The sequence below is a fragment of the Molossus molossus genome, unplaced genomic scaffold (genome assembly GCF_014108415.1).
Source record: "Molossus molossus isolate mMolMol1 unplaced genomic scaffold, mMolMol1.p scaffold_m16_p_9, whole genome shotgun sequence".
Taxonomy (NCBI): domain Eukaryota; kingdom Metazoa; phylum Chordata; class Mammalia; order Chiroptera; family Molossidae; genus Molossus; species Molossus molossus.
The window spans coordinates 108997264-109009856 of record NW_023425403.1 but is presented as its reverse complement, the minus strand read 5'-3'; the positions used below and the strand labels follow the sequence as shown (position 1 = coordinate 109009856).

Here is a 12593-nt window from a genome sequence, read left to right as displayed (position 1 = left end):
GACCTCTTGGTGCAGGGTCGATGCTCAACCACCGAGCCACACCAGCGGCGCATATACTTATGTTCTTTTTGAGATACCTGTAGAATAACAGTATTATGATCAAAGTCTTTACTTCTTAGAGATTTCTCATAAGTCCCCTTAAAGAGCTATAAATTATTAACTGTTATAAAGAAAATGAAATGGGTTTGTTCCAACTAGTCAGTATTGCATGCCCTACCCTAGAGGGAAATTTGACACCTGAGAGTCATATAAATGTACTCATGTTCTCTTAAAAAAGCCCTTAAAAATCAGCTAAGAAATTAGTTGGATTAGTGTTTGAGTTCAATAAAACTATCTCTTACGTACTGTCATTTAAAAAAAAACATGACTACAGAGATTGAGGGTACTAAACAGTTTTCTTCCCATGATGGAACTTAATAGATTTCCTTGTAAAATGAAAGAGGGCCCTGGCCAGTTGGGCTCAGCTGTTGAGCATCGGCCTGCAGACCGGAGAGTCCCGGGTTCGGTTCCTGCTAGGGGCACGTGCCACACACACACAAAAAAAGAAATGAAAGAGGGAGTGGGGGGTTTGGAAAAGGCTGTCCCCCACATGACCCGAGGATGTTGTCCTTACGCTGAGGGTGTGCAGTCAGAGGGTAGTTACGTTCATTTCTAACCATTTTTTTTTTTTTTATCCTCACCCGAGGACATTTTTTGTTCAGATAGAGAGGGAGGGAGAGAAAGGAAGAGAGAGAGAGAGAAACATCGACGTGAAAGGGACACATCGAGTGGCTGCCACCCGCACGACCAACCAGGGCCGGGGACAAACTGCAACCGAGGTACGTGCCCTTAGCGGGAACCGAACCCGGGTCTCTCTGGACCGCAGGCCGACGCTCTAACCGCTGAGCCAACCCGGCCAGGGCAGTTACGTTCATTTCTGACTGATAAGTTGCAGGTTGTGAAAGCTGAGTGTTGTAAGAGGAACAGGTGAGGGGCTGTGCGGGGGCTTCTGTTCCCGTCCCTTAGGAACATCATGCGCAGAAAGGAAGACGTACCTGTGGTTCTCTGGACCTCTGGGTACCTTTTACTTTCAGTTAAGAAATGTTTTAGCCTTGACTGAGTCTTAGACCCCAAGCAAGGGGCTGTGAGACGGGACAAAAAAATCCCAGGAGTTTTCCGTCTTCCAGGCGAGGGAGCCACGCAGAAAGTCAGGAATGACACAGGACAGACGTCGGGGGACTTACAGCAGGGTTAGAAATGAAATGCCAGGGAGGAACAATGTGTTTCAAACTCCCTTCACCTCCGAGTACCTCTTAGTACTATTAACTATTACATCAGATGGTTCCCTGCTCAGATGTCTGGTTGTACGTAAGTCACCTTTCAAAACTGTGTGAGCCGCCCGGCCGGTGTGGCTCAGTGGTTGAGCGTCCACCCTGCACCCAGAGGTTGCTGGTTCGATTCCCGGTCAGGGCACATGCCCAGGTTGTGGGGGGCATGCAGGAGGCAGCCAATCGATGTTTCTATCTCTCTCTCCCTCTCCCTCTAAAATCAATAAAGAAAAAATATTAAAAACACAAAATACACTGTGTAAGTCGAGGAAGAACACACGTTTCACATCTAGAACGTGGAGCCTTAGAAACTCATGGAGTAATTTTTTTGATTCTAATACGTCATATGACATTAGACTATTATTTTAAAAGTGTCTTCTTATGTATAATGCCTGTAAATTTCATAGCATGAACTTAGTGGAGCTCTTTTTAAAAATGGAGTTGATAGGGGTCACGGTAGTTAACAGAATGACACACGTTTGGGGGCACATCCTCTGCACCACCCCAAGGCAGGTCTCCGTCCACCGCCATTCACCCCGCATCCCCCCACCTCTCCATACCCCACTCCTCTCTCAGTCACCACACTGTTGTTCTGTCCATGAGTTCTTTGCATTTTTTTCCTTTTTGCTCAATCTCTCCACCCTCCTGACCCAACCGCCGCCCTGACATCTGTCAGTCTGCTCTCTGTCTGTGAGTCCATCCCCATGTTGCTTGTTAGTTCGTTTTGTTCATTAGATCCACGCGCGAGTGAAATCATGTGGTCCTTGTCTTTCTCTGACTGGCTTATTTCATTCAACATGGTCCTCTCCAGTTCCATCCATGTGTTCTCAAGAATAAATTTCCTTTTCTTTCCCGGCCGCGTCGTGTTCCGTGTGTGCATGTGCCACAGCCTGTGTACCCACTCATCTCCTGAGCGAGACTCGGGGTGCTCCCAGGCTTGGCTACTGGGAATCGCTGCAATGAACACAGTGGTGCATGTATTCTTTAAAATTGGTCCTTTGGGTTTCTTCAGATAAAGTCCCAGAAGTGGAACTGCTGGGTCATACGGCAGCCCTATTTTTAAGTTTTGGAGGCAACCCCACACTGTTCTCCACGGTGGCTGCACCAGTCTGCATTCCCACCAACAGTTCCCCTTTCTCCACACCCTCGCCAACACGTGTTGGTTGTTTGTTTGTTGATGGCGGCCTTTCTGACAGGTGTGAGGTGATGTATCTCATTATGGTTTGAATTTGCATCTCTCTGATGATTAGTAGTATTGAGCATCTTTTAACAGTCAAAGGTCATCTGTATGTCCTCTGGAGAAGTGTCTATTCAGGTCCTTTGCCCATTTTTGTAATTGGGGTGTTTGATTTTTGGGTGTGTCGCATTTCATAAGTTCTTTATAAAATTTGGATATTAACTTCTATCAGATGTGTTGGTGAACGTGTTTTCCCATTCAGTGGTTTGTTTTTTCATTTTGTTGATGGTTTCTTTTGCTGTGCAAAAAAAATTTAGTTTGAAGGAATCCCATTTGCTTATTTTTGTGGTTGTTGTTTGCCTCGCCCGATAGATAAATTAGAAAAAATACGGCTATGAGAAATGTTCGAGATGGCCCTTTAATGTTTCTTGTAATACTGCTTTGGTGGTGGCAGACTCCTCCTTTAACTTTGTCTTGTCAGGGAAGCTCTTTATTTCTCCTTCAATTTTAAATGATAACCTTTCTGGGTAAAGTAACCTTGGTTTCTTTGAATATTTCATGTCAATTCCTTCTGGCCTGAAATGTTTCTGTTGAGAAATCAGCTGACGCTCTGTGGAAGTTCTCTTGTAGGTAACTAACAGCCTTTCTCCTGCAGCTTTTGAAATTATCTCTTTATCTTTTATCTTTGATATTTTAATTATGATGTGACTTGCTGTGAGCCTTTTTGGGTCCTTCTTGTTTGAGACTGGCCGCACTACCTGGACTCTTGCCTTCATAAGGTTAGGGAAGTTTTCAGTCATTATTTCTTCAAATGTTCTTGATTTCTTATTCTCTTTCTTCTCCTTCTGGTACTCCTATGATGTGGATGTTATTATGCTTCATGTTGTCCCAAAGGTTCCTTAAACGATTCTTTAATTTTTTTTTCTTTTTGCTGCTTTGATTGGGCATTTATTCTACCTTATCTTCCAAATCGCTGATTCTCTCCTCTGCTTCATCCAACCTACTGTTTATTCTTTCAACATTATTCATTTCAAATATTGTATTCTTCATTTTCTGACAGGTCCTTTTTTTCCGGTTTCTATGTCCTTTTCATGCTGCTGAACATTTTTATAACCATTACTTTGAACTCTATATCTGATAAATTGCTTGCCGCCATTTCATTTAGCTCTTTTTCTGGAGATTTCTTTCATTTGGGACCTTTTTTTTTTTTTCCCATTTTGGTCGCCTATTTGTGAAGCTGGCACTGGGTGTGTTGGTTCTGGACCTCTCGGAAGACACTCTGGTGCAGGACAATATCAGTCACTGCCTGCGACTGACCCTGGGAAACCTGTTTGAGCTGCCAGCAGCAGTTCACAGTTTGTGGTTGCCTCTGCTGTGCCTGCTGCACCTGGAAAGGACCAGGATGTGCACCAAGGCTGGCTTTTACCAGCCCCAGGCCCAGGGCCAGGCCAGCAGAAGTCCCAGGGCACCCGTCCATCCACCTCTTCGTCCTCTGCCTGCAGTGTGTCTGTTAGGCTCAGTCATGGACAGCGCCTCTGGCTGTTCTCCTCAGCAGGGCTGGGCTCCACAGGGTGGGGCAGAGGGAGTTCAGAGGGTGGGGCTGTTGCTTCCCCCCAGGCTCATACCACGTGGAGTGGAGTGCCCCGCTTACAGAGATGGTGTCTGCGTCATGGAGAATGTCTCTGCACAGTGATCTTGGCAGCTGTCCCTTCAGCTCCCTCCCCAGAGCCACACACCCTAGACCCTCCCCACCCACCTCTGGTTCTCTCTGCTCTCCGTCTGCCAGAGCCCAGGGGAGAGGCTGCAAACAAACATCTGTGCATTGGCCCTTTAAGAGGGTCCCCGTGTCTCCAGCCTCCTCCCCCTGGTGGACAGAAACTCAGTGCTTTTCACAGCTAGATGTTCGTAGCTCAGTGGCTCTGGGCTGGGGACCCCAGCTTAGGGCTTGGAACCCACGTTCTTTGGGGGAACTTCCGCAGCTGAGATGTCCCTTCAGAACGTCAGCTGCTACCCACGGGAGCAGGGCCAGACTCTTCCTTTACCACCAGTCTCGACGTGGCTGCTTCTGTGACTCCTTGGTTATGAGTCTCCTCTTCAGCTAGGGTACAATTGGTTCTTCAAGATGATCGTTCTATAACGTAGATGTAATTGCAGTTGGTCCTGGTGGGAGGTGGGTGTAGCTCCCACCGTCTTGGATCCCAATGTTAGTCGAGTTCTGAAGAGATGGAAAAGCCATAGAGCACATGTGAGACAAATAAATCCTACACATTGTACATAGCCGTGGAAACAACCACTTGCCGCTTGACTTAGATCAATGAACAGTTTATTTTGAGTATCTCAGAACAGAGTATTTGTTTCATTATGTTTTCTAGGTTGCATCATTAGCGACAGGAAATGAAAAAACAGATGCATAGTTTTAAGAATTGTATCTTAGTCAATATTAAAACAAATTTTGCCAGAGAATTGGATAGCTGAAGTAGGAGGCATTTAGAAAGAGCATTTCTAAGACAGAATAATTTTTTTCTTATGAATAAAGGTTTCAGATTTTAGATGTGTTTGTTTGTTTGTTTGTTTTCCTCTGGTCTCTCTGACATTGGTTCATGATGGTTATTTTAATCTGGGATCTTTTTATAATTCTGATTTTTTTTTCCTGTCAAAATTTAGGTGGTTTAAAACAGGCTGCTAAACTCCACGTGGGGGGAACGTTAGCTTGAGGGAGGGCAGGGTAGCCTCTTCCCTCTTTGGACCAGTCCTACAAGGAGACCCGGGGGCTGGCCTCAGCAGTGCCAGGAAGTCTGCCACGCTTCAAAATATCTCTCTTCCCACCTGTCATGGAGCCTGACGTCCCATATTTAGACAGTGACGCCTTTGGTTCATGCAGACGCCACTGGGAAGGGCAACACCTTGCTATTATTATAACTAATTCTTCCATTCTGTAAAAGGGATCAGATTTCCACGGGACAGCTGAAATCCTGGGCTTAGAGATGTGAGAAATAAGATAGTACTGTTTCCCTTAGGAGAAGAGGGAATGGAAAAGGTTACAGCAATAGTATTTCATAAGTCCCCACGTGCGCCCACGTATTAATCACCGTGTTCTTTCATTTTCCAGCGGACATCGATGACATGAAAATATGCTATGTTTTAAGAGAAGGGGCAAATGCTACCAGTGACGTGTTTCATTTTACGGTGGAAGACGGTGGTAAGTAGTTCGCTCTCCTGTTAGTAGGAACAAGGAGAGTGGTTTGCGTGGGGAGCTCCGTGGTATTACGAGGAGTCTGTACCGGGTGCTGTTGTAGGCGCACCTGACTTCATGCTACGTGACGTGGGTGTCTGCGTGGGAAACCCTGCGTTCTCGATCTGTTACAGTGCTCCTCCGGATTCCTTTCAGACAAGTGTTCTAATGGTGTGATTTCTGTTTGACGGTTTGTAAAGCGCTAACAAGCAGGATCTCCATGAATAGGAGTCCCCTGTCCAGGGGTTCAGAGTCTGCACTGTACGGGGCTGCCTGCTGGAGGTGACAAGCGGGTGTTGGGCTTCAGGCCCCTCCGCTGGCCAGCGGGGTGCCTCCCGGGGTGCCTCCCGGGCCTTCTCTGCTCGTGTACACATTGGAGCAAGTGGTCCTTTCCCAGTTTGCACGAGGGTGCGGTGTGGCTGATGCTGATGGGACTGTGTTGTCCTCACCAAGAAACAATGCTAAATAAACGTGTTCAAGTCTCACCAATCTCGGGATAGGTAACGCCTTTCTTACTTGGGTGCTTTGTGACTCAGCCTAGATAAAACGTCCCTTGGTGATGTCTGAGGAATGCTGCAGAGACCAGGACCTGACCTGCAGCTCCAGCCTCCTGTTCCGTGGGACCGGCAGCTGCCTGCCCTCCAGGGCTCTGGGTGCGCTCAGATCCTTTCGCTCTCCTCCTGCCTGTGGACTGAGACAGGAGGTCTGCCTCCGGTCCGTAGGAGGACGTCTGTGTTCTCACAGCCCTAAGGAGAAGGCAAGGAACCTCGGGAAGAGTGTGTGTTGTGGGGACACGTGGAGCGAGGGAGTAAGAGCGGGGAGAGGGGGGAAGCAACAATTCTGCTGGAGTCCTCCGCTTCCCTGTGCGGTTTGTAAAATGGCACGTACTGTGTCCTCTCTCTCAGACGGTTACGTGTTTATCAACGTCACATGATTTGGGAGAGTAAATGGCATCTGTGTAAAATATCTCTGGACGTAGCATGACCACAGCTCTGAAGAAGGGCACGTGCTGGGTGTGTCCAGAGAGGGAAGAGGGGGGTTAACTTGGCTTCGACTATTCCGTTTCTACTGCAAGTCAGATGCTTAATTAACTTGATGCCTCTATTTAGTCTTTTAAATTTTTTTTCTTTATTGTTTAGAGAGAGGGGAAAGGAGAGGGAGAAAGAGAAACATCGATGAGAGAGAACATCAACTGGCCGCCTCCTGCACGCCCCCCACTGGGGATCAGGCCCACAGCCTGGGCATGTGCCCTGACCGGGAATCGAACCCATGGCCTCTCGGTGCAGGGTCAACGCTCAACCACTGAGCCACACCGGCCGGGCAAGGCCTTTATTTTTATAGTAGCCAAATCATATTTTAGTATTATATTTGTTGATAAGTGCATGTTAGAATAAAAACAAATTCTAGGAAGGGAATCAAATTATAAAAGAATAATCTGCTGTTCAAATGAAGAGTTCTACTAAGTAAACTTCACTGTGAGACCCTAAAACAGCGATTCTCAACCTGTGTGTCGCAACCCCTTTGGGGGTCAAATGACCCTTCCACGGGGTCACCAAAGACATAACAGTAGCAAAATTAAAGTTATCAAGTAGCAACGAAAATAATGTTATGGTTGGGGGTCAGCACAACATGAGGAACTGCATTAAAGGGTCACAGAATTGGGAAGGTTGAGAAACCATGGCCCTAGAAGAATCTAAATCTCTATAACATATTGACATTAAAAACTAAATTATTAGTTCAAGACACTATGTTTATTTGTAATAGTGACTGAATAAAACTCAATCGCAAAAGTGTGATTTTCTCTAAAATTGCACAAAAGTAGTTTGAAATTCATTGGCTAAGATTCCAAGACATCCCCTATATTTATTTATATATTTTGATCTTTCCCTTCCATTATATATACACGGTGGAGTAAAAGTAGGTTTACAGTTGTTCACATGGAGAACGATGCAATAATTAATCAATAATAATGTAAGAATAAACTTTCACACATAACTGCACACCTACTTTTGCCGTATCCTGCGTGTATATACACACTATTATTCTGTTCAGGTTTTTTTTTCTTTAGCTAGATGGAATGGTAGCAGTTACCTTAAAATTTGAGTCTGTACTCAGTCTTTAATAAGAATATTAATTTAAGAATGCTTAGCAGAAGAGACTGGCTTTATTTTTGGATTTGCTGCAATGTGGCCGAGCCTGTAAAGATTAGGTTCACGGTCCTGACCAGTTTGGCTCAGCGGTTAGAGCGTCGGCCTGCGGTCCGGAGAGACCCGGGTTCGGTTCCCGCTAAGGGCACGTACTTCGGTTGCAATTTGTCCCCGGCCCTGGTTGGTCGTGCAGGTGGCAGCCACTCGATGTGTCCCTTCACGTCAATGTTTCTCTCTCTCTCCCTTCCTCTCTCTCCCTCCCGCTCTATCTGTACAAAAAATGGAAAAATATCCTCGGGTGAGGATAAAAAAAAAAAAAAAAGATTAGGTTCACGGAAACAATCATGAGATCGTGTCAGGAGCTTTTTCCAGAGTTGGGTTTACCTTCCTTCTCCTCACCGACACAGCATTGCTCACAAGTTGATGGTATTTTTGACACTTCTCACAGATATGTGTGTCTCAGGAACTATGGCAGGCACTTACCTCCTACGAATAAGTATTCTGGTCTTGCATCCGGAGAGATCTAGCTTTCGGAGAAGCCTGGTGACTTCTTCAAATCCACCCCGGAAGGAACAGCACTTTCTAAAGGGTTCTTCCTCTTCCCCTGACGGACTGTTTGAACAGTGGGCTCCAGAACTCAGCTGTATTTATTTATGATCATCTACTTTGTACAATGATAACATATTCATAGACCATGCTTATGAAATTCTTTCTATACTTTGTATCTGGGGAGCAAGTCAAGGTACCATGGCATAAACTTACGAACTATCTACTTAAAATTCTATTTTCAATTCTCTAAATGTATCACTTCAATTCAACAAGATTGATTTTTAGGACAATAATTATACAAAGAAGTTACTGGGACAAATATTCTCAAATAAGCTTAAAGATAGACTTTCGCTTTTAGGAGTTAGAAGGAGAGAAAAGATTGAGGATAACAGAGCGAAACATCTTTTCTTTCAGATTTGACAATATTATTTTAAGAACCTGGCTATCCATAGACTTCTTCCTTTGTGCAGAAATGGATTAGGTCCACCCGTCACTAATGGAGTGATGATTAGGAGAGAGTTATTACTTTTTGTTTTTGGAGAGCTTTGGGGTAATGGCCAAATGACAGGTCTAAAGAGCACACTCTCTGAAGAACAGACAATGTCAAGATTCTCACATCAGGCAGTTTAGATGAATACAGGTTGGTTAATATAGCACATGTACACACAAACACCCACAGATTCTTACATCTTAGGGTTCTTTCAGTTAGGTTTTAAATCTTAGATTTATTATTATTCATCCGATTTTGCCTTCATAGCATCTCTGAGAGCTTGTTTAAAAAAATCAAACAAAATAAAAACTAAAAAAAGATATTATTCCTATTTGGCAGATGAGAAAGTTGAGTCCCAGAAATAAATAACTGATCGAAATCAAATTGCATACCCAGGCAACTAGAGGCTAATTTAAATCCCAGATATCTTTCCTCAAACAATAACTTCAAACCTGGCTGGTGGGGCTCAGTGGTTGAGCGTCAACCCTGCACCAAGAGGTCGCCGGTTCGATTCCTGCTCAGGGCACATGCATGGGTTGTGGGCCTGATCCCCAGCGGGGGGCGTGCAGGAGGCGGCCAGTCGATGTTCTCTCTCATCGATGTTTCTCTCTCTCTCTTCCACCCCCTTCCTCTTTCTCTCTAAAAAATCAATAAAAAGAAAATAACTCCCACACTTATTTGGGACAGGTGTGGGGCAGGGAGCGGAGGGCGGTGACTTGAGGTTCCCGGGATCAGACCCAGTTTTCAGGGAGCACCACAGACGAGAGTGAAGGAGGGCAGGTCAGCTGACGGAGGAGAAGCTCCATGCCCGCAGGATGTCGGGCTTTGTTTCAACACTTCAAGGTCGTTGTGTCCTAGAACACATAGTACCCTTTCCTGGCATGATACTAATTTGTTCTAAACTGCATCTCCAAAACGATGTATTCCCTTTAAAGTTAAAGTAAACACAAACCAAACCTCAAGGTACCATTTTATACTTATCTTGTCAATTAAATTACAACAAAAACACTTTTTTAAAAAGTCACTTATGACAGGAGTAGGATGAAACAGGTACGCGTGGATACTGTGTGCAGCTGTAACCCGGGAAATGCCTTCGGAGGAAAATGCGTGTATCGTCGGCGAGATGCAGCTGCAGTGTTCCACCTGGGACCAGCTCAACAGAAGCAAAAACCTACATCACCGTGTGAAAAAGAAATCTAGAAATTAAATACCCAAGAAAAATAGAAAAGAAACTTTTTAGTTATGGCATCAACGTAACAAAACGTGCCACTCTTACGATACATAATTATAAAGTCTGTCCCTGAGTAATCTTCCAGGGATCACTCAGTGAGGAATGTGTTTATTGGAAAGTTAGTGAAGAAATGAAAGTATTATATACAAATACCTGCCGCCCGGCCGGTGTGGCTCCGTGGTTTCAAACGTGACGGAGGTTGTCGTTCAATCCCAGACAGAGAGGCAGCTGTCTGGAGGGATGTTCACGGTTCGACGTTAAGGACGCTGTGACAGGGACACAGAGGGAGAAATGTAGACAGCGAGCAGCGTGAGTGACGGCTCTGGGCTCCGTGTGTTCAGGTGACCAGGGAGCACCCGCAGCCGGGAGCTCAGTTATCCACCAGAGAGGAGGACACGGTGCTGGGTGACCATCCCTGAGGTACCTGGTGCAGACCCACAGCAGTAATTTAGATGTTGTCCTAAGGGAAAGGGACCTCCCCCCAAGTCATTGTAACGCAGAAGAGTAACACGGTCCAGTGCGTGTTTGAGGGTGATTCCTGCACCCACAGAGGATGGCGGGGAGGCAGCCAGGGAAGCCAGGGAGACCAACATGAGGCCCACAGAGAGGCAGATGTAACCAGGGAAGAAGACAGACTTGTGTAACTTTGGATTTCAGTCCATAGGACGTACTAATGGGCTGGGGTATGGAGTGAGGACAAGGGATGATTTACGCCTGTTCTGAGATTCTTGGCCGTTGAAGAGTGTGCCCCTGAGATAAAAAGGACTAGAGGATGGTGGGAAAGGTTTCAGGGGGGGATTGGAGAGGTCCGTTTGAACACATTGATGATGAGATGTCTTTCTTGAAACGAGTAGACGGGAAGGCAGCCCGTTGACGCCGGTCACCTTCCCTTCCGTCGGCGTGGGGAGCACAGCCTCGGGGGTGGAACGGGAACAGATCCTGGTCTGCCTCCCGCATGCCTGGGGATGAGCCTTCTTAGCCTCGGGTCCGTCTGCAAAGGGGGACAGTAATAGTACCTAGCTAAGGAGTGTCCTTGTGCCCCCCGGGGACGCTAATTCGTGGAAACAGGATGATTCATTTTATTTTTGTCTTTTTCCTTATTTTTGTTATTTTGCTATGTCCCCTCTGATCCTTCGCCCTCTCTCCTACCCTTCCTTGGTTGTTCCTTCTCTCCTCTTCCTCGCCGCTGCGTACGGAGTGAGACGGTCTGTGCTGTTTTGTGGAGACAGGGAGATGGAGGGGTGCAACAGGCCAGTGGTGAGCACGTCCCGTGCCGAGTTCTCGTCTTTTTAGCTGCATTTTGATAGGCTGCAAGATTTTATTTTTCTTACATGGTTTTCACTTCTTTTTATTTATTTATCTTTGTTACGGATGTCCCTCCTTTTTCCTCTATCGACACCCTCCTCCCCACCCCCCTCCCTGCCCCCACCTTCGCAGTTTTCAGGTCCGTGTCCATTGGTTATCAGTTCTTGGTTTCTCTCTTCCCGCCCCCCCAACTCCCCTCCCGCTGAGGGTTGTCCGTCTGCTCCCTAGTTCGTGTGTCTGGGACTGCTTTGCTCATCAGCGTATTTTGTTCATGATACCCCACAAATAAGTGCGACCATGTGATAGTTCTCTCTCTCACGGGCTTGTTTCACTCAGCGCAAAGGCACCGGTGCTCTGAACATACTGAATTGCTGGAGCAGCTAAACTAAGATGTTCACTGAGCGGTAACAATCGTCGAGTAGGGGAAACATCGTCTCGCTTGAGCTTGGTTTGTGTGTTTGATTTCTCCTTTGTCATGTGGTAGACAATTTCGTTTTGTTAATTCTCACCTGAGGGTATTCTTCCATTGATTTTCTTTGAGAGAGTGACAGGAAGTGAGGGAGGGAGAGAGAGACATTGATGTGAGGGAGACACATCAATTGGTTGCCTCCCGCATGCCCCTGACCAGGACTGGGGATTGATCCTGCAACCCAAGTACATGCCCTTGGCCAGGATGGAACCCAAGACCCTTTGGTCCGGAGGGCTGATGCTCTAACTGCTGAGCCTAACCAGAAAGGTTGGGGAACATACGTCTTATAGCCTTGATGGTTAAATATTGTGACCTGCTTTGATCAAAATATAGCATTCCAATACATCTGCAAAGGATTGCCTTGATTTCAAGCCTAAAGTACTGAGCCACAGCAGGGTGAGGGCACTGATAAAATACCTGTTTGTTCAGGTGTTGTGATCACCTACATTTATTTGGTATATAGAATGCTTAGTCACCCCAGCTGACAGGTGTTTTAGTTAGTCAATATTGTAAAGGAAAAAGCAATTAAATAAATGTACATTTAACAAATTTAGTGAATTTATTTAACCAAGAGAGCATATATTTTGAAATTCTCCATTTAGACCCTTAGAAATGAATGCTGGGACATGTATATTACCTCTAACATGTTCCTTAGAGCTGAATGTTGCTTGTGTGAGTGATTTGAA

General features: G+C 45.9%; 1 protein-coding gene across 1 annotated transcript in view; it reads left to right on the top strand.

The window, feature by feature from the left end:
- Positions 1-12593, top strand: part of FREM2 (FRAS1 related extracellular matrix 2) — a 261505-nt gene that overhangs the window by 8127 nt on the left and 240785 nt on the right. Inside the window, exon 2 of the mRNA XM_036250166.1 lies at positions 5594-5683. Coding sequence (XP_036106059.1) covers positions 5594-5683 — 90 coding nt within the window. The remainder of the gene's footprint in view (positions 1-5593; positions 5684-12593) is intronic.